This window comes from Enhydra lutris, unplaced genomic scaffold (genome assembly GCF_002288905.1).
Source record: "Enhydra lutris kenyoni isolate GAN:26980312 unplaced genomic scaffold, ASM228890v2 scaffoldscaffold84, whole genome shotgun sequence".
In the NCBI taxonomy this organism is placed as follows: domain Eukaryota; kingdom Metazoa; phylum Chordata; class Mammalia; order Carnivora; family Mustelidae; genus Enhydra; species Enhydra lutris.
Window position 1 is genome coordinate 3716727 of NW_019154168.1, and position 22708 is coordinate 3739434.

Below are 22708 nucleotides of genomic sequence, written 5' to 3' on the forward strand. Positions count from 1 at the left end.
CACTGAGATTTTATGAAAATAATCAACACTTTTCTAGTAGCCATAAAATGAAAGCCAGAAACATTTTGCTTTCCATGCTTTCTTGCCATTTCCTGACCCTAGAAAAATGTTTGCTCTTCTTCTGAATATAACCTGAAAATATTTACTCCTGACAGCTTAACTAAAATTTCTCTTTTTTAAAACACCCTTCTAAGATGTGCCTTGTTGTGAGGGTAGGAAATCAAACACAAACCATTATAATTTCATACATATATATTTTAAAAATAAATGTTTATTTCAAGTATGAAAAGTAATGTTTAAACATTATCCAAAAATTATGTCCAGCTTAACAAGTACAAAACAAGACTTCTGACAAAGTTTACAATTAGGTATAAAATACTTAAGAATATACTCTGACATTCACAGTGAGCATTTTTAAAAAATAAGTATTGCTAATAAGCTTTAGAAATAAAAACATATTTACAGTCCCAGCTAAAATAAACAAGTACTTAACTGAGAACAGCCCTCCCTCAGGATGGATAGTTAGCATTTCAAAATAAACAATGGTAAACTTTGTTCAATAATGTCAAAATTCAATACCTTGCAGTTTCCCTGAAAAATACCATCTATTTCTTATGCCTGGTACCCACAGGTAAGGTCCTCAAGCCGTTTTAATTAAGTAATTTCAATGATATACATAACTTAAGTGGTAACCAAACTCTCTTGAGAGATTTTATCATGGTAATTCTGAGCATTTCCAGCAAAATACCCTGAACAGAAAATGGCAGGGATTTTCTGGTGCCAATTACAGAACCATCAAAAAAATTACCGTCAAAATTATTTTAAAGGACTGCTACCAAGGCTTCTGCTTCTCTTCTCCATATACATCTTTTTGTAGGTTTGAAACATTGCTTTTGAATCTTTTACTGGATTTTGTAGTGTCTCAAATCCATCTGCACTGAAGCTTCTCTTGGAGAGTCTCGAATTAGCCAAAACATTATCTAAGGAAACAGAAATTTTATTTATTACTCAGTATTAGTGACCAATATAGAATTAAAACGAAGAGGGAAAACCTGCATTCTTCTTTGGGATAAAATATCATTAACAAAGAGAGTTTGATAAACTGGCTTTTTGGGCAACCTTCTCCGGTCCCCTCTCTCTGCAGGAGCTCTGTACTATCATTCAATATACTTTGCTCTGCTGCCCAAACAAACCCCAAACAAACAAAAACTATGGCTTTTTACCTAGAGAATGATAAATTATGCACAAAGGTTATCTTGCCTCTCTTGTGGGCACTATTTTCTACTCTCATCCCATCTTCACAAGCCCAGGGCTATTATGTTCTACTATCATTTGCGCAATATTTAAGTGTGACCTTTTTAACAACTATCTAAACTAACAACATAAAAAGCATAAACACTAGCCAGTTTCAACCAGTGAATGGGAAAGACAGTTTTAACATTCTGGCCTTGCTAGACTATACAAGTCTGTCATGTCTGTCATTTTTCTGTTTTGTTAGACCATCTCAGCATTGCATTAGCTTCATTATCTTTTTGATGGGTTCAGTTTTTCCTAATTCTTGAATTTCTAGATATGCCTCTATTTCTCAGTATCCATTCCCCTTATACAGAATTCCCATGGTTTTCATTCCTGCTCTAAGAAGTCTATTCCTACTCTAGAAAGCCCAATCTTTTCTAGAATACAGTACCATTTTACCTTTTTCTGATGCTCTAGTTCTTTTGGTTCTTTACATGATTCAGAATTCTTGTATGTCCTCAATAGCTTTCTTTTATGATGTCAGTGATACGGATACCCAAGATGGGTCCCTAAATCATTTCCACTGCATTCTGTCAGCTCCTCTTCTCTGAACCTTATCCTGACTTGAGTTTCACAACTTGCTCCATCTATACTCCAATCTTTGCTACCAAATTTAGATGTACAATTATCTAAAAAGTTTCTCTGCATCTATTTGGGAGTTCATGACATTTGTTTTTTTATCTTTCTTCACATTGGTTCACAGTGTCCACATCTTCATCTTGGTATTTGTTCTTTCACACTTTCCCTGAATCTGATCCAGCTTTTTTGAATTACAGGTGCATTTTATTTGCCTTTACTTTTTAATTGAAATTAAATTGACATACAATATTATATTAGTTTCAGGTACAACCTGGTGATTTCATCTTACACTTTTGACAGAGCTGTGACTTGTACCTTGGCTTTTGGCTTTTCTCTACCCTGTTTCAGATCTCCTTGAGCTTGTCCCCTAGTCTATATTTTTTTTCATCATGACTCTGGGTATTGTTTATTCTACTTCAGTTTATTGCTCATCCTATCTGTTGGTATCTTTTCTAGTCAATCTGTGCAGGCATCTGTGTTTTCAGATTCAGATTCCAATCATGCCTCTCACTGAATCTACGAGGTAATATCTCTCCTATTTCCAAGGCTCTTTCTTGCTCAATCTCCATGCCCATTTTCATCTTCCTCATTTTTAAATTCCTGCGTTCCAACTCTGGAAGTGTTTTCTACTCTCAGGACTCTTAAAATTCATTTTCCCTTTCTTCAGCTGTTTTCCTGTTCTGATTAAGTGTGCATTTCTTCCTTCTTTGAGTCTTCAATTCTACTCAGTGTTTCCCTATATGCACCTTTAATGTATAGACTCAATTTCTAAAAATTGTATTTAAGCTCTCTTCTCAATTTTGTCACACTTCCTCTCTTTTAAGAAATGTGCTTCTTCAGGGGTAGGAGGGTAGGGAGAGGGTGGGGGGTTATAGACATTGGGGAGGGTATGTGTTATGGTGAGTGCTCTGAAGTCTGTGAACCTGGCGATTCATAGACCTGTACCCCTGGGGCTAATAATGTTTATTAAAAAAATAAAAAATAATAAAATAATAATAAATTATAAAAAAATAATTAAGATGAGAGGAAAAAAAATGTGCTTCTAATTGTTGCTTATGGTGAAATTCTGCTTCCCTCCATCTTCAAGAATTCTAAACCCTTGTCTTTGCATATTCAATTAACCAAAACAAAGCTAAAACTCATGACCCCTAGCTTCTAATTCTCAGTGCAAAACCCTAAAAACTAAGCACATTCATTCCACTAATTAAATCAGATACTGAAAGCTCTGGTTTTTCTGGTTGACCCTCAGCCCAAATCCCTTCCCTGCAAAAATAAATAAATTTTAACTAGGAGGCTCAGTCTTATCAAAATAATGCAGATTCCACAATTAACTTTGAAAAGGGACCAATTTCGGGGCGCCTGTGTGGCTCAGTGGATTAAGCCGCTGCCTTCGGCTCAGGTCATGATCTCAGGGTCCTGGGATCAAGCCCCACATCGGGCTCTCTGCTCAGCAGGGAGTCTGCTTCCTCCTCTCTCTGCCTGCCTCTCTGCCTACTTGTGATCTGTCAAATAAATAAAATCTTAAAAAAAAAAAAAAAAAAGAAAAGAAAAGGGACCAATTTCAAGTGCCTACTCAGTTACTAGTCATGGAATTTCAGTCAAATGATCTAACCTCCCATTGATAAAATGGGGACACCCCTGTCTATCTGGATTTGAGAATTAAATGGATTAACTTATAAATCACCCAACCCAAGGACTGGCAAACAAGGACATGGCCTGTAGGCCAAGCCCAGCCGTTAGCCCAGTATGGCTGAAACACAGCCCATACTCATTCACTTATTATACTACTGCCATTTTCTCACTAGTGTCAGAGACAAGTATTTAGGAGACCTCATGATCTGCAAAACCTAGTATTTACTATCTAGTCCTACAGGAAAAAAGTATGTCAAGCCCTTAACTCATGATAAGAAACATCTTTTTATTAAAGAGGAACCTCTTCCTTCTCTACAGTAGGACAGAAAATATCGAAGGGGCGCCTGGGTGGCTCAGTTGTTAAGCATCTGCCTTCTGCTCAGGTTATGATCTCAGGGTCCTGGGATCAAGCCCCATATAGGGTTCCCTGCTCAGCAGGAAGCCTGCTTCTCCCTCTTCCACTCCTCCTGCTTGTGTTCCCCCTCTTGCTGTGTCTCTGTCAAACAAATAAAATCTAAAAAAAGGAAAACCAAAAAACAAAGGAAGGGAAAATATCTTCCTACTACTCACACAAATATTTAATCACTAAAAATATGGATAAAAAACAAATTTTACAAGTTTCATAACTATAATCCAGCTTCTACATAACCAAGTGCCCAATAAACAAAATAAAAATTTAAATAGGTGATGATTTTACCTATTTCTTGGCTGGTTTCTGGCATCCTTTTCTCCTCAGTTACACCTCTTAACCAGTCTTCTTTTGTACTTTTTATTCCTGAAACTAAATATTCATTTTCAGATCTCTAGAAATTGCTATTCATCTCTCTTTTAATACTATAATGAAGGAAAATCATGTAAGCATAAAATAGAGATTAAAAGGTATCATATAATATATTCACATATAATCCAAGTCTAAAAGAAGCCTGAAAAAAACACTCTCTTCCATTTCAAGTGCCTGAATATCACATAAATGGAAAAGAAATTACTTTAAAAGTTTATCTTCACTATGGAATTGTATTTCTCCCACTTAGGCTGAACATCAACCAATCTCAAGGTACTTAAGGGTTCATGAGACAGAGAAAAGTCACTCCCATTGCCCCCACCCACTTCTAATGTTCTTGTTACACCTGTGCCTCAGTTTCCAAAGATCTACTTACATAGCCAAGTGAAATCACCAATACTTTACAAACTGAATTTTATACTGATTTTTATCATATATCCCTATCTCCTTTTAAGAAAAGATACCTTGTATTTATATCATAATTTTATGTGCCCCAACAGATACCATCAAAACATCACGGGAGAAATTAAGATTGTCATTCAAATCATTTAGTTCTCCAATCTGAATTTCTAAACACAATGTTTTATATGTAATATCCACAACCCCTAAATGTTTCCTTACTATCATAAAAAATTAGTCCTCTGTTTTCTCCTTCCTGACACTACACTGAAAATTCTATTACTCAGCAGCTAACTGACAGTCATGCTTAACGTTCTGGCTTTGGTAACTAAATACTGGACAATACTACTTCCACGGTCCTCCCATTTCAAGATTTCAAGAGCAGACTACATAGTCATACTTTTTTGTGGTAACACAGTCACCAACTACTTTAAAGATGACAATAAGCTGAGCCATTTCCCTATGTATGACAAGTTTTCACTAATATGTAACAATTATCTCCTCATATTTAGACAGACAAAATCTTCAAGTTCACAGGGCTTTGAAATTCCAAGCCCAAATGACAATCAAAATACTTGAAATAGTACGTAACATTTTTCTAACTTAGTGCAAAAACCGTTTTTCGTAATACAGGCTTCTTGGTGCAAAAGGAAATCTTTGTATTTGGCAAACTTCCAATTTTATATACCTCTTAAGTACAAATTGAGGACAATTTACAGTAAGGGGGAGATAAATACTGCCCAAATGATCCATTGATTTACAAAAACAAATACCAAGCAACAGCAAATTCATTTAAGTCTTTGCTAGCTACCCACATGGCTTAAGTAGTGCTAACCTACTTGTTCACCTATAATGCCTGACAATGTTCCAGACACCATGAAGAAAATCATACTAGACCTTGCACAGGGGCTTGCTCCTTCCTAGGACAAGGCTGCAGATCCTTCCAGTCATGAACAGAATTTGTATTCTTCATCATTCCATCTGGACATAATTTAAATTCCAGCATGCTTCGTTTTTCTGTGGCATCTTTCACAGGTAAGAGGCTCTGAGGTTTATTTTCCAGTCTCTTCTCTTTATGAAGCTTCCTGGGTGAACTCTCTAATTTTGTGAGACAAATGCTCTCACGCTCAGTGCATTTAAACGCAACTCTGTTCAGATACAGTTTCCTTTGATCCTTCGACTGGGGAGACATTTGACTGAACTCCACTTCACTGTTTATGTTGCCTGAAGTTTTGTCTAACTTGGTTTTATCAATCCACATTTTATCAGGTTGCTTTCCACCAACCATACCCTTAACACTTCTTGAAACGTGTGTTTTAGATTCCTCAGAATGGTGAATCTTGAGGCTTTTACCATGGCTTGAATAAATATTTAAGGATTCTTTAGAAGTCTGTACACTGCTGTTAGGTCTCTCATTTGATTTCCCACAACTCCCAACCTGCATGGGGAGTTTACTAGACTTCATGTATTGAGAATCACATGGTACATTTCTCACATAGCTTTTCTTTGATGCATTGCTACCCATTGCTTCTTTGTGCTTCTGCCTTTGCAAATACTCCTTTGATGTTAGAACTCTATTAATTTTAGATGAACTATCCTTAGAAACTGAGGACTTAACATGTGATACCGCCTTTTCTTTAACCCTAGCTCTTTCATTTGTAATTGACAAAAAATTACATAATTTAAAGGTACTATCTCCCATACTTTTATTCTGCTCCCGTTCATATTTCTTCTTTATCTTTGAATCAAGTATGCTCCCATCATCTAACTTTCTTTTTTCCAAAACTTTTTGTCTTAAGCCACCTGCTTTCAATTTTATTTTCTCTGGGGATAGTGACTGTACCAAAGAACCACTCTTCATACGCAGATCTTTATTTTTACTTGTCAAAAACCCTGCCTTTGGTTTTAGTGGACGTAAGTTTTGTGCCTTGAGCTTCTGTTGCAGGCTCTCTTGAGAAAATTTTGTCATTTTATTACTGGTATTGAAAGTTACCTCATGAAACTGCAGTTTTCTTTTTCTTTTGTGACTTTGCATGCAATCTAATTTTTTATCACCTTTAGATAAAAACTGACCTGATACTTCTTGTTCTGTCTTCACTGATTTATGATATTTTGTTTTGGGCACATCATTTCTATTTTTCCCTTGCTCTATTTCAGAAAAATGTTTTTTTGTATCTGGAAAAGTCGAAGGAATTTTCGGACTGTTATTTAGAGAACTATTACACCCAACAGGTACATTTCTATCAGAAGTTCTTTCTTCTTGTTCACAACTGTTAATCTGTGAAGGAGAACACTGATTTTCCCCTTCTTCTTTTGAAATTGAATTGCTGATGGAACTACACTGACACTGGGGTACTCCTTCATAAACCATAGATAGCCACCCCAATGCACAGCAACCGACATCGTCTTTCTCTGAATCCACTAAGTTATCATCAGTCTTTCCATCGGCATCTGCTTGTGGGTCACAATGGCTGCTCCCTTTTTTTATAGGTTGTTCTTTCTGATGTTCCATCAACTTGTTGACCTCACAGAGTTGATCATCATGTTCAGGAAATAATTCTCTCATTTGCTTTGAGTTTAATATTGTAATTTGTATTTGGTCTGTTGAGTCCTTAGAGTCGCAACCAGTTTTATCACAAGTCTGATCTTTCAAGATTTGGTTTGTTATTTGCTGGGTCACAGAACCTTCATGTGTGTTCACAGCTTCAATACCATAGGGGAATTCTTTTAAGAGTTCTGACAGCTGATCATGTAGGTATAAGACAGATGCTTTATCACTGAGAATCTCACTTCTTGGAGGATCTTGGGCAGTGTAACTGCCAGACATGTCAACTTCCTGAAGACAACTATCCTGCTGAATAGCTGACAATGAACACGTATCATTAGCTGTGCTTTCTTTTTTAGTGATATGGTCCATGTTACTCTCCTCTAGAATTCCACTATCCACTTTAACATACTTCGAAGATGATTCTGGAGGTTGTGGAGATTCTGCCTGATCAGTTATTTTACATGAAACATCTGTGCACTGTGAAAAATTATCATTTTGAAAACTAAAGTCTTTATTTTCAGTGAGGCTGTCTATTTTTTCTTTTTGTTGTTCTTTAGTAATCACTTGATTAGGTAGAGATTTCTGTGGCTCAACCCTTTTCAAAGGAGGCATATTAAATATCTTTGCTATTTGAGAATTGTAAGATGTATCACCTTCAACAAGAGAACAAATATTGTCAATATGTAACGTATCACCACTAACAATATCAGTGTTCCTTGACTTGTATGAGGCTTGCTGTTCACTCACAGAACAGTGGGTATCTGATTCTAACTTGATGCGCTTCCCTTGATTGCTTTTAGGTGTGTCTTCTGAATTACATGACTCACTTTGCTCTTCATTCTGAACTGGTGAGAACATCTTTGTGTCTGTTGAGGTACCAGCTACTGGTTCATTAAGATTAGCTTTTAAAGCAGCAGTAACACTTGTATTTTCTGCCAACTGATTTTGTAAGCTACAAACACTGCCTTCCTTAATAACTGGATACAGTGTTTCAGGTACAGTTTCAGGTGTTATTCCTTTGGCAGACAATGTTTTGACATCTGAAAGAATTAAGGGAGACACCACAGCAACCTGAAGTTCTGTTCCCTTTGTAACAGCTGCACTGGAAGACTCGTAATTCTGTACTACTGTTGACAAAGTTGTTTCTTGTGAGGTGTTTACCTTCTTATTATGAGAATTTCCTATAACTGAAAATGGACTCTTATCACAGGTTTCCACAGGCTTTGAAACTCCAACTGCTGTTCTGTTTTTTGACTCATACTGTTTTTCCTCTGTAGATTCTGAAGGCTTTTTCCACAGAGAAAGACACGTTGCTAGCAATTCCATAGAAAAGTGATTGTCACTGTCAGAAGGCATTCCACTTGTTGAGGATTTATGCTCGAGGAAAAAGGAGTTGTCTAAAACCCTGGCATTTAGATTACAAGTACTTGGAGTTTCCATGGTTTTCAAAGACGGTTGGTTACCAGTGATTTGGGTATTTGGGTTAATTTCAAAACTATGTGGTTTAGAACCCTGAATAGTTTCACTAGCATTTTTAAATAATTTCTCCTGAGGTTGATCTCTACATGTAAGCAGACTGAGAATTAGCGTATTTTTATTTGGGTATTTTGAAACATATTCCTCAAAGGATGTAGACTGAGGAACACTAGTAGTTTCAGAATTTGTTGGCACATTTAGTTCAACATTGACATTTCCTGATGAAATCTGAGTGTTATTTAATGTTGCCTGGGTAATCTCAACAGTTGATGCCTTTAAAGAAGTCCTAACTTTTAAATCATGTAACTGGTCTGGCATAGGCAACTTTTCTGAACAGACAGAATTTAGTAAAACAGAATTCATTTGGTTACAATTTCCCCAGTTTGGGTCCTGAATGTTGGAATTCATTCTATTGTGTGTTCTATTTGTTTCTTTTGCAGATTCTGTTATGGTTCGTGGTTTATCCTCTTTAGTCCCTAGGGTCACTTGTGGTCCAGACTGGATTTGGGCAGTTTGTTTCAGAGATAATTCAGAATTTGGAGCTAATTCATTAGAAGAGGTATCAGTTGTTTTAATACAACCTGCTGCCATCAGAAGATTTTTATTAATTTTAATTTTCCTTGCAAGTTCCGAGAACTTCTTTTTTATTTCTACTAATGTTTTAATATCCCTCACTAACTTTTCTTTTGTGGCACTTGTGTCCAGTACTTGATTTGAAGTTAGATCACAGTCTCTTCTTCTCTCTTGATTATTTTGAGCAAGGGCCTGAACACCATCCACAGAAGATCTAACAGGTTCATTAAAAGGCTGAGTGACATTGGTATTTACTTTCAAGTTACAGGAATTTCCAACTGTGCTGACATTTTCATTAAGGTTTTGCCAATGCTGTTGAAAGCTTCTAGAGTAGTCTTTCCTCATTTCAGGTAAGTGCAGTTCTTGACTCTGAGGAATGTCCACAGAAGCCTGTTTAATAACATGCTGAGTACTCTGCAAAGGCTGGCTTGCGTATCTACAGTCATAAGGAGGAGGTGGAGGTCTTTTGTCAGTTTGAGTAACTGCATATTGATAGGACTGTATGGCTGCAGTCTGCTTTGACTGCAAAGTCTGTGGAGAATCTGGAGGGTGAACATTTTTAATATGCAATGATGTAGATGGCACAGAGGTTTGTTTTTGAAGAGTAGGATCTTGCAAAAAGCTTCGTGATGAGTAACTGTATTGCTTTGAAAGTGGTCTGTAATCTGGATAAGTCAGTCCACTGGATGTATACTGTGGTGCCCAATCAACCTGTCGTTCTGATAAAGATGGGTTAAGTCCTGGGGCTCCTTGATAAGTTACAGGAACTCTTGCAGAATTAGAAGGGATCATTTGTAGTTGCACAGAATAGGAGTCTGATGTTACAAACTGATTCTGTAGTGCATGTATACTAGGTGTATTAGTTCCAAAACCAGTCTGATGGGACATAGTTGCGCCTGCATGAGAAAGCATAGGGTTTCTCATTGGTGAGTTCAACCATACATTTTGGGTAACTCCTGAAGACGTTTGCAAATTGTGATTTAGTTGTTTGGATCCATTAACATTTGCATATGTGATTCGTTCTACTGAAGTTTGTGAGGCCACAAGTGTCCCATTATGCATATCAGGAAAAGGGATTTGCTGAGGAGTTGTGTAATTCCTGATATTTAGCAGTGGCTGTGAAACTGGATTTGAAATACCAAGAATACATGCTTCTTGGTTACTTCCAGGATAGTTTAAAGAACTTTGAGATGTTGTGTTAAGTGTATTTATTAATGCCTGCTCCAAAAAACATGACTGCTTTTTAAGATACTGTGGTGGTAAGGTGACATTCTCTGGTTTTGCATTCCAATTCATTGCTGATTTGATGTAGCAGCAGTGTGTTAACAGTCAGTTGCTTTGAATGTCAGGAATCTGTAGGAAATAAAGATCTTTTATTACAATTGTGGCTATGTAACCTTAACACCAATGCTATGTCTATCGTAATTCCAGACACCTCAGACCAAGGAGTCTCATTTAACTTGGGGAAGAGAAACAAAGGAAAGAGCAAAGGAGGATACAATAAAAAATTACGTCAAAGATCAAGATTTCTGGGGTGTTTTACAGAAATTCATTCTACATTATACAGTTAAGTATTTTGTTACACTGATGTGGCAATTACTTTCTGCTATTATTTATTTTAATAGGCTCTTTATTCTAAGTAAACCATGCTCACTGAAGCAAACACAAAGTTCAAACACATGGTAAAAAGTCCATTGTCTAACTCCCTAGGGGTGTCCATTGTTAAGTTTCCTTTCATGAAATTTTATACACAAAAAACAAACACATAAAGAAAATCTTATCTTTTTGTCTGATTTTCATTACTATACCTGGAATACTTATAATTTCACTATAAATATATTAACTTCACTGTATAACATTAAAGTTTCTGGGTATATCCCCATTTAACCAGTTCTCTACTGACTTAAGTTTAAACAGTCCTCTATTTGTTTTTCTTAAGTTTTTGCACCTATTAACTATACTACCCTAACCATTATTGTATTTATGCTTTTATATTTGTGGTTAATTATTTCTGAAAATTCCTAGAAATGAGATTAGTGTGTCAAAGGACATTAAAAACAAACAGTGACAAATTGCCTTCCAAAATGATTAAAAATAATTTACACTCACCAACAGTATATTGATAAATTTAAAAAGTCAAATCTATAACCATAATAAATGAAGACAAATTAAAATAATAAAATTAAACAAACTTAACATATTAATAGTACATCCCAAATGCAGGCCATTAATAGATCACCCAATGCAGACATTCCTTCCAAGCGCACATGGAACTTTTACCACCGATGACCATCTAACTGAGCCATAAACCTCAATTTTCAGAGAATTATAATAATTCAGATTAATTTACAATAGAATCAATCTAGAAATTATAGGGGGGGAAGTTACCAGGAAATTGCCAAATAACTGAGAAATAAGGAATGTACTTTATACTTACATAGAAAAAGTGCTCTGATGCCTCTTCCTCTACTTAGGATACCAGTCCTACTGAATCAGAGCCCCACCCCTGTAATGTCATTTAACCTTAATTACCTCCCTAAAGGCCTTATCTTCAAATAGTTACATTAGGGGTTAAGGCTTCAACCTATGAACAGGGAAAGAGGGACACACAATTCAGGCCATAACTTGCTCTTACACTCATGGTCATGTAACACTTGAGGATAATTCATAGCATAAATAAATGTACTTTAAAAAGAAGACTGGAAGGGGGGCCTGGTTGGCTCAGTTAGCAGGGCTTGTGACTCTTGATTTCACGGTTGTGAGTCTGAGCCCCACGATGGGTGCAGAAATTACTTCAGATCTTTAAAAAATTAATTAAAATAAAATGAAATGACTTGGAAACAATTCCCACATTTATCACAAGCAGAGTAATAAGTTAATCCAAGGAAAGAAATGATGAGTGAAATAAACAAAATAATGAATGCAAATGTAGAGATTCAGCAAGTCACAAGGTAATTCTTTAAAAAGAATAAAAATCAGTAAGCCTCTGACAATACTGATCATGACATTTTTAAAGTGCAATACTGGCAGCGGTGGGGGGTTGGAGTGGGGTGGGCACCTCAGTTGGTTAAGTGGCCAACTCTTGGTTCCAGTTCAGGTCATGATCTCAGGGTTGTAAGCCCCACATCTGGCTCCCTACTCAGCTGGGGCGTCTGCTTGTGGATTCTCTTTCTCCCTCTCTTTCTCTGCCTCTAGCCCAGCTTGCATGCACCCACTTACTCTATCTTTAGAATCAATCAATCTCTATTTAAAAAGTACAATATGGGGAATAGAGACTACCATTAGACCCTATAGATTTAAAATAACATTATTATTCTGAAAAATTCCTTTCCAATACATTTCAAATTTAGGTGGAATAGAGAAATTCTTCAAAAAAATACACCTAGCCAGGAAAAATACCACTAATTAAGTATCTTTTCAAAGAAAATGCCAGACCCATATGGCTTTGGAGTATTCTAACAATCATTTATGAAAGAAATAATTCAAAATAACAAAGGATAAAGGAGAGAACACTTCAGAGCTCATTCACTGACGCTATCATCCAAAAGATGAAAAGGAAAATTAAGAAGCCAATCTCTCTCAGAAACACAAATGCGAAAATCCTAAATAAAATGTTAGCAAACCAAAAAGGGTGACATATGAAAACAATAACCTATCATATCAAATTGGGATTATTTCAGAAATACAAGATGTCATTTGAAAATTAAAGTAATAACGACAATAATTTTTAAAATTCCAAGTTCATTTCAACACATGCAAGAACTTTTAATTCAACATTCATTCATTTGAAGAAAACTGTATCAAACCAACAACAGAAACTTCCTTAAATTTGATACATGGTAGCTTTCAAAATTTAGACTGACAACAAAACCAATACATCACTATTTCCCTTTCTATTCATCACTGTACTGGAGATCCTCAAAAAGTTTAAGAATCAGGAAGGAAAACATAAAAACTACTATGCAGAGGTTATGTAGAAAACCCAAAACAATCTACAGATCTTTGAGATATATTAATTTATGCATCGGAGTATTCTCATTAAGAAGCAAAACAAAAACTGAAGAAGGCATATATGCTTCTGGATTAAAAACAGATCCCAGAAAAACTGAATGAGAAGTGGGCGCCTGGGTGGCTCAGTGGGTTAAGCTGCTGCCTTCGGCTCAGGTCATGATCTCAGGGTCCTGGGATCGAGTCCCGCATCGGGCTCTCTGCTCAGCAGGGAGCATGCTTCCCTCTCTCTCTCTGCCTGCCTCTCTGTCTACTCGTGATCTCTCTCTGTCAAATAAATAAAATAAAAAAAAAAATCTTTAAAAAAAAAACAACAAAAAAAAAACTGAATGAGAAGAAATCAGAGGGAGATAAATCATGAGAGGCTCTTAACTCTAGGAAGCAAACTGAGGGTTGCTGGAGAGGAGGAGGGTGGGGGAATAGGGTTAACTACGTGATGGGCATTAAGGAGGGCATGTGATGTGATAAACATTGGGTGTTATATATTAACTGAGGAATAACCGACTCTACATCTGAAAGTAATGATGTAATTATTATTATGCTGGCTAATAAACTTAAAGAAGAAGAAAAAACAGATCCGCATATTCCTCACGTGCCTTCTCACAAGAAAGTTAGAATACAACAACTGACTGGGGACACCGGGCTGCTTCAGTCAGCATTGCATTAGACTCTTGATCTAAGGGTCATGAGCTGGAATCAGGGGCAGTTTACTTAAAACAGAAATAATAATACAACTGACCTGATCAAGCAGATGCATTAATGGAAAGTGGCACTTACACTGGAGTTAATGATGCCTAACACATTCCCCTTAGTTCTTATTCATACTTGCAGTGGGAGGCCAGTTATGAAGTGAATTGTGTCGTTCCACCACAAATTCATTATGCTAAAGCCCTAACCCTCAATGTGACTATATTTGGAGACAGGCCCTTCAGGCAGGTCATTACATTTAAGTAAGGCGAGGCAATAAGGCTAGAGCCCTAATCCAATAGGACTGATGTCCTTTTAAGAGAGACATCAGGCATAGACACACAGAGGAAAGACCATGTGAGGTCACACAGAGGAGGCTGACTACAAGCTGAGAGGCCTCAGGAGAAACCAAACACCTTGATCTTGGACTTCCAGACTAAAACTGAGAGAAACAAATTTGTTGTTTAAGCCACCCAGTCTGTTACATTAGGGCAACCCTGGAGGACCAATATAGAGCCTATGGGTAGGAAGACAAATGACCTTTTTGAGTAACTTGAAGTCTCTACTTTTGGATACCCAGTATTAAGCCTTCTGAGAATATAATGTAATGGAGATTACCAGAGACAAGATTTACATGAGCTATCTATCATCTTAATTTCTCTTGAAAAAATGAATTATTGGACAAAATCACCACCCCACTCCATCACCCTTCACCTGTGACAGCCATGGCACTCACCTGACAAACCCCAAGTATGGCTGATTTTAAGAATCTCCTTCTCTGCACAGGAGCAGCTGAAGTTTTCTAGGGGAAAAATAAAAGTCACACAAGTCAGCAGACTGTTTTTATTTCAGGAACACAAACATCAAACTTAACACTGCTCAACAATTCTACTTCGTTTTATTGAATTTCCCTATTCTCTAAGACTTCTCCTCTCAGGTCCCCAGCTATTCCAACCCACACACGTTTCCCTGCCCTAACTCAGCTGCTTATATTTCAGAGAAAAAATAGCATCATCTGCTGTTCTCCCATCATCAAATCTATGAAGCCCACCAATATAAATGTAACATGCATCTCTGACAACAAAGCTGACCTTCATACAGAATCTCCACATTTAAAATCCTAATCCCAGGGCATGTGGGTGGCTCAGTGGGTTAAGTGTCTGCCTCTGGCTCAGGTCATGATCTCGGGGTCCTGGGACTGAGCCCCACATAAGGCTCCCTGCTCAGCAGGGAGTCTGCTTCTCCCTCTGCTCCTTCTCCCTGCTCATGCTCTCTAATAAATAAAATTAAAAAATAAAAATAAATAAAATCCTACTCCCCTTCCCTTTATTCCTAGTTATCAACCTGTCTTTCCAGGATTAGGGCTTCCACACAGGTACACACATATTCTAGGATTCAGAATTCAAAAACAAGAGATCGACCTCACTGGGCCCCATATTCTTCACCTCTCTACCTCCATACTAGTAACAATCTTTTAGTTTGATTTAAAACCACAAGCATAGGGCACCTGGGTGGTTCAGCTGGTTAAGCAACTGCCTTTGGCTCAGTCATAATCCTGGAGTACTGGGATCGAGTCCCACATCAGGATCCCTGCTCAGTGGGGAGTCTGCTTCTCCTGCTGACCTTTCTCCTCTCATGCTCTCTCTCATTCTCTTTCTCTCAAATAAATTAAAAAAAAAATCTTAAAAAAATTCACAAGCATAATAAGCTAGATTTTAAATGCTTAATACCTTTAAAGGTATAGATAAAAATGATTTAGAGCTACCCTATGACCCTGCAATTGCACTACTAGGTATTTATCACAAAGATACAGATGTAGTGAAAAGAAGGGCCAAAGTACCCCAATGTTCATAGCAGCAATGGCCACAATCGCCAAACTATAGAAAGAGTCAAGATGCCCTTCAACAGATGAGTGGATAAAGAAGATATGGTTCATATATAAGATGGAATATTATGCCTCCATCAGAAAGGATGAATACCCAACTTTTTTACCAACACGGTTGGGACTGGAGGAGATTAAACTGAGTGAAACAAGTCAAGCAGAAAAAGTCAATTATGATATGGTTTCACTTACTTGTGGAGCATAAGGAGTAACACAGAGGACATTAGGAGAAAGAAAGAAAAAGTGAATTGGGGTAAATCGGAGGGGGAGACAAAGCATGATAGACTATGGACTCAGAAACAAAATGAGGGTTTTGGAAGGTGAGGGATGGGTTAGCCTGGTGGTGGGTATTAAGGAGGGCACGTATTGCATGGAGCACTGGGTGTGGTGCATAAACAATGAATCTTAGAACACTGAAAAAATAAAATAAAAAAATATATAACATATACAAAATACAGAAAAATACAATAAGAAAGATTTTCAGGTGGTTTACAAAAAAAGTAATTAGTGCTTCCACAAAATATACAGTGGGGGAAAAAAACATTTAGAATATTAAAATGTACACTAGAAAACAAGACCTAGAAAACAAAAGTATAAATAGCAGATATAAATCCCACTATATCCATAACATTAAATGTGAATGGATTAAATAATCCGAAAGACAGAGAATATCAGACTAGATTAAAAAAAAAAAACAAAAACAAAACCTATCTAACTAAAATGCTTTCTCTAACAGACACACTTTAGATCCAAAGATACAAACAGAATGAAAGTAAAAGAATAAAGAAGGCATCATATCATGCAAACACAGCAGCTAAGAGAACTATGGAAGGTCTATGCTAATTATCAGACAAAATAAACAAATCTTACTAGAAATAAGAAGTATTCTGCAACCATAAAGGGTCAATCTAACAAAAAGATAAAACAATTAAAAACACCTAAAAGAGCATTCAAATTAAAAAAAAAAAAGGCAAAAACACGAACAAGGGAGAAAAAGGCAATTCACCAAGAGTTGAAAATTCCAATTCCATATTTTCAATAATGAATAGAACTGGCAGAAAAATCAATGAAGAAAGAGAAGTACAGAACATATTATACACGCCTGTATTTGTTTCTAATAGGGATTAAAACAAATTGAGTATCTTAAGTTGTGGGTTAGTAAATAATTGTCCATTGGTTGCCTTCTAAGTTTAAGGCTCTCCCCACTTTGGCAACAACAGTTCAAGTACTTTTGTCCAGTGGTGAAAGATCAGCAGACCGCCCGTAATGGGAGATGTCATCAAGCCACCAAAACACTGGAATTTTATATTCAACTGTGGGAAATTCTAGGAACATCCTTGCTATTACTAGCTGTAAGTAAATTAGCAAACCCTGAATAATGACTCTTGATACAGTTAGCACAAAGTCTGGCTCTACTAATCCCCCCCCCCCCCGCATCTGGTAGGTTTTGCAGTCTGAAGAATAGGTAATACCAATATGTTGATGCTGGTAAGATGTTTGGCCTTCCCTGGGAGGCCAGAAGTCCTTGTATGCTGACAATGATAAAAGTGCCATAACCCAAACTGAGGAAGTCAGAGTCAATACACACACTCCTACCCTGAAGAGAAGATCTGTGAGGTTTGTGTGTCATCATAAAAACAATTTTAAAAGTTTTAGCTAAAAAAACCTTTTTTACATCCTAGAAATAGACAAAGTTTTTCTCCCCCCCCCCCCTTTTTTTTTTAAGATTTATTTATTGGAGAGAAAGAGTGTGAGCACACATGGAGAGGGAGGGGCAGAGGGAGAAGAGTCCTTAGGCAGACTCCCTACTGAGCAACACAGGCTCCATTCCAAGACCCTGAGATCATGACCGGAGCCAAAAATCAAGAGTCAGCCATGTAACTGACTGAGCCACCCAGGCGTCCCTAGACAAACTACCTTTAGGTTAGACAGTCTATGGCTTTAAATTTTCTGATACTATCACTATTACATACTGTGAGAAAACTGGCAGAAAGCAAGCCACTAAAAATTCAAAGTATAAGAAGTTGTGAATAGTAAGCTATGAAATGCATAGTCTGGGGCTTTAAATTTTCTGATACTATCACTGTTACATCCTGTGAGAAACTGGAAGAAAGCAAGTCACTAAAAATTCAAAGTATAAGAAGCTGTTAATAGTAAGCTATGAAATGCAAAATTAACTTGTGAAGCAGGGAAAAAATTAATCAAACAGCTATAAGAGACTGTATGTTAACAATGTATGTGATTTTCATATAAAAATTTCATAAAGCCCTCACCAAAGTAAGAAAAGATTTGTGAATTGTCTTTTCATTTTAAAGTATTCTATATCCATTTAATGCAAAGATTGTAGTTTAAATGAAAAATTGTCAACCCAGCAGCTTATTTTATTTGTAATTTAGCCTTATTACAGAAATTTATAAAGCAAAAAATAATCTAAAAATCACAGCTTGGAGGAATAATCATAGTATCTATCTTACAGAAACACATAAGCACACATACCTACGAACAAAACTCTTATGAAAAGAACTGTCATATTATGGTTTGCCATGGCCAGGCCTACTATAGGTCAGATGAAATAGTAAGAAAGAATAGGACAAACTAAGCCACATCAAGAACTGTTTCATATACAGGGTGACTGTTAATTTATCAAACTGGAACATTACTAAAGTGAAAGACAATGCTATTAATAACCAAGATGATAGGCATAAAAAAAGACTGTCTTAGAGCAACACAAAAGATGCAAATCTAGACAATGTCCAGTGGGCTTCAATAAATGTCAAATGAATAAACATTATCTATAAGTGCTGAACATCAAGTTAAAAAGAAGTCCCTATTTAAACTTCTGGATGGGGAAAAAATTCCCACCCCTCCCTTCAGATCTATGTCAACCATAATTATCACATGATTTCATTTGCTAGCCTTTTAGTACTTCAAAAATATAGAAACTTAAGAAATATACTTTTCTCCTATCTAAACAAACAAACAAAAAAGCAAAAATAAACAACTATTCTGGTATTTTAAATTGGAACTCTCCCTTATCGCTTTTTAAGTTCCACTTCTAATGTGTTCTATACCAAAGTTTATTTGGGAGTGTCCACTGATGTGGTTAAATTGAGGAAGGCCAGTATTTTTCATTGAAAAAAACCAATCTGCACTAGAAAAAGCTACCAAGGGGCGCCTGGGTGGCTCAGTGGTTTAAGCCGCTGCCTTCGGCTCAGGTCATGATCTCAGGGTCCTGGGATCGAGTCCCGCATCGGGCTCTCTGCTCGGCAGGGAGCCTGCTTCCTTCTCTCTCTCTCTCTCTCTGCCTGCTTCTCTGCCTACTTGTGATCTCTCTCTGTCAAGTAAATAAAAAATAAAATCTTTAAAAAAAAAAAAAAAAAAGAAAAAGAAAAAGCTACCAATACTTCTATAATATCAACAAAGCCACAAATACCAACACTTCTCAGGAATGCCAAAGTATCATATTTACTCAACCTATTCTACCTTTGGCTGCTTGTAACCTTAGTCACGGGAGAAATTAGGCTATCAATCCTTGAATTAAGTTTTCAAGAATATTCCAAGTTTTGTGTTATTTATAATACAACTCTATAAGTAACAGTTAACATTGAGAATTGAGAACTGTGCTGAATGCTTTTAAGATACGATGCCACACAGTAGTGTCATGGCTGGCAGGGCTGGAAGTCCCACTATCACAGCTGTGAGGTCTCCACGCTGCCAGAGACAGAAAGGAGACAAGACTATAATTTCATATGCAATTTATTACTTACACAAACAAACCAACATCAGTGTCCCTATTCCTGGAGGATGATACCAACATGGCTAAGAACACAGGGTGCTGAGAAGCCAACTCAAGCGTAATCATTTTATAGCCTGCAGCTATATCTCAAGGGTAAGGGAGGTGGTAAACTGTGCTCAATGGACACCAGGGCAGTAGAAAGAAAGAAACAAACAAACAAAAAAACATCCTCATGGTCGTTTTCCCCAAGGGTTCTTATCAACCTTTGTTCCAGGAGGACATGCTGGGTGTCCTGCCAAGGTATTCAGACAGAGATTAGGCTTTGCCTATTCGGCCCATCAGAAGACAAAGGTAATCAGAGTACCATGGTGAAGCTGCCCTCTCCCCCTACATCTCTACCTTCTCTACCTTTCATGTGTCCAGCTACAAATTTTACTCAGAAGCACAGGACAGTTGGTCAAATACCTTAATTAACTGTACTTTTCTCTTAGGCAACAATGGAAAAGACTGACTTGACCCTGATCCCTAGCAGGATGATCAGGTGTTTTGTGGAGGTCAGGCCTCCACACAGAGCCAAGTCAGCAAAGTACGTCCCAGGTATCATCACCAAGGTTCACCAATGACAGCTACATGGCTTTCTCCCTGGAAGAACAAGGGAGGAGGAAATAAACTACTCTACCTTTGCTGACTGATTAAAGGACAGCACAGGGTGTTGGGAATCACATATATCGCATCCTAACTGGCCAGTGGAAGTTCAGAGCAATCCATCTGTCATTCCGGCTAGGAAGTTTATGCTACTTTACTGGGTCTCTAAAGCAGAGGTCAGAGACAAATTTCAGACTACCTTTATAGTTGTACTATACCCTAGAGTGGGAATTAAAGATCCCAGAGCACACATGAGAAAGTCAGTTACCCTTCCTTGGAGTTCTGCCTAGCAGACTGTTCCAGGTAAGGAAGGAAAAAGGACTCGTTAGGGGGTAGTGGTTTCAAGTATCTAGAAATCCCTGACAAGGGTCTCAAGTACACAAGTAGTTTGCCAGGCAAGTATAAGCTACCTAAGATGCAACATGCTGCTGGGGTACAAAGTGTACTTATTAGGAGTTTAAATACTGCTATTATAATAGGAGTGAGCCAATTCTGTGGCTCTTGAGGTGGATAAACTTTTTGAACAAAACTAAATAGGAGCCATAAAAGCAGGCTGAATTGCCCCGAAGAAAATCTGAGAATTTTTACACAGTGTTAGTTATCTCTGTCATTATAAGCCACATTCTACCATCCACTTTGGTTGTCCCAGGTTTAGTTTAGAGGGTCACAAGAACTTTGTTGTAACAGAGGCATTTTATTGGCATGGAGTTAAGATCTAGATTTCAGAGGACTGAAGGTTGAGATTAATGATGCAAGGGGACCTAAAGTACCAGAAGAGACCTGTGGGACACAATCTACTTTGTTAGAAGGGTCAGGCAGGGGATAACATATCCACTTAAAGCCAGAGCCTATAACTCTAGTCCAGAAAATACATACAGGAGAACTCCGCTTTCACTGATCAGGAAACCAATGGAAATCATGACTAGAAGGACAAGGTATAGAAGCCTTGACCCAAAGGACACACTCCCAAAGACATTCACTCTCCAAATCAGCAGGGGCTGAGAGTTGGTAAGAGTCCTCAGATTACAATCTTCAATTAGCCAGCGGTATGTTGACTGAGGGTGGTAGGTAGCAACAGCCTGGGGTAAATCAGATTACAAGTTTCTGCCTTCTTCCCCAACCCTGATCCCCTAGGTCTACTGTCTTCCTTCTCCAACCAGCATAGGGGACCTATGCAAGTTTTGTAGGTGAGATGGCATGACAATCACTCAATTATGAACTGATCTATACTATGCTCTAAGCCACCCTAGCCACAACACTTTGTCCAGTAACATGGTCACATGGAAGGAAAATGTAAAAACCAATAGAAGCTGTGGCAGTGATCCTTCAGCACTGTAATGAAGCACTGATCTACTTCATACATCCAATAAACACCCTCAACTACTTCATCTAAAACAGTACATGGAAAAAAACTGAAGCAAAAGCAGATTTGATATAACCTACATAAACAAATACTCTCTGGGGTTCTAAAGAATTTCTAATGTACATAAATGCTTCTGGAGACCATCTGTCCCTGCCATCTGCAGCTGCAGAGATGGCATACGCATGCAGTACTCATCGAAGAAGAACCTGGAAACATGCATCTCACCTCCATGAACTTTGCCTGTGCCTTCTCTCTCTTCTCTCTGTTGGTCATATATTGTATTTTGCTGTCATAAACTTTAGCCATGAGAATACAAAATAGAGAAAACGAACAAAACCAAAACTTGGGTCTTTGAGAAGATCACCAAAATGGATAAACTTTTAGCTGAACTGACCAAAAAGTCTCAAATTTCTAAAATCAGGAAATAGAAACATTACTATCAACACTTCACTGAACATAAAGAGAATACTACGAGCAACTGTATGCCAATGTATTTGATAATTTGGATAAAAATCATATATTGTGATTTATAGTAAGAAATATGTATTTGATCTTTGTCCCCATTTCTGCCAGAGTTCCTAAAATCCTCAGGTTTTCCAAAGTTATGTGATGAAGGAAGGTGCCTTTTGTTATGTTAATACGGAAAATTTTCAGAATGCACCAAAAGAGGTGGGCTGTTGGCCAAGAGAACCAGCCCCCTGCTTAAGGGGTTGGAACTTTCAGTCCCACCCTCTCCCACCTCCAGAGAGGAAGGAGATGGGAGGCTGAATCAATGGCCAATGTTTTTAATCAATCATGACTATGTAATGAAGCCTCTATAAAAACCCAAAAGACAGGATTCTGAGGGCTTCTACATTTGTGAACACATGAAGATTTGGGGAGAGTGGCATGCTCAGAGGAGACAAAAGTTCCACTCTCCTTCCCACATACCTCACCCTATGCATTTCTTCTATGACCACTGATTTGTATCCTTTAAAATCCTTTGCAATAAACCAGTTACCTAGTAAGTAAAATGATTGAGTTCTGTGAGCCTCTCTAGCAAATTAACAGACTCCAGGGAAGGGTTTGTGGAAACCTGTGATCTACACAGCCAGCTAGCTGGA

General features: G+C 37.5%; 1 protein-coding gene across 6 annotated transcripts in view; it reads right to left on the reverse strand.

The window, feature by feature from the left end:
* Nucleotides 1-251: 251 nt before the first annotated feature.
* Nucleotides 252-22708, reverse strand: part of LOC111161326 (KIAA1551 ortholog) — a 30695-nt gene continuing 8238 nt past the window's right edge. For 5 of the 6 annotated variants that reach the window (XM_022524917.1, XM_022524919.1, XM_022524920.1 and 2 more), the window contains 4 exons: nt 14716-14781; nt 5585-10637; nt 4205-4288; nt 252-980 (listed from right to left, as the gene is read on the reverse strand). In XM_022524917.1, coding sequence (XP_022380625.1) covers nt 817-980; nt 4205-4288; nt 5585-10580 — 5244 coding nt within the window. In that variant the 5' untranslated portion in view covers nt 10581-10637; nt 14716-14781 and the 3' untranslated portion in view covers nt 252-816. Of the gene's footprint in view, nt 981-4204; nt 4289-5584; nt 11033-14715; nt 14782-22708 lie in introns of those variants that run through there. The other variant, XM_022524923.1, reaches the window with a different exon arrangement.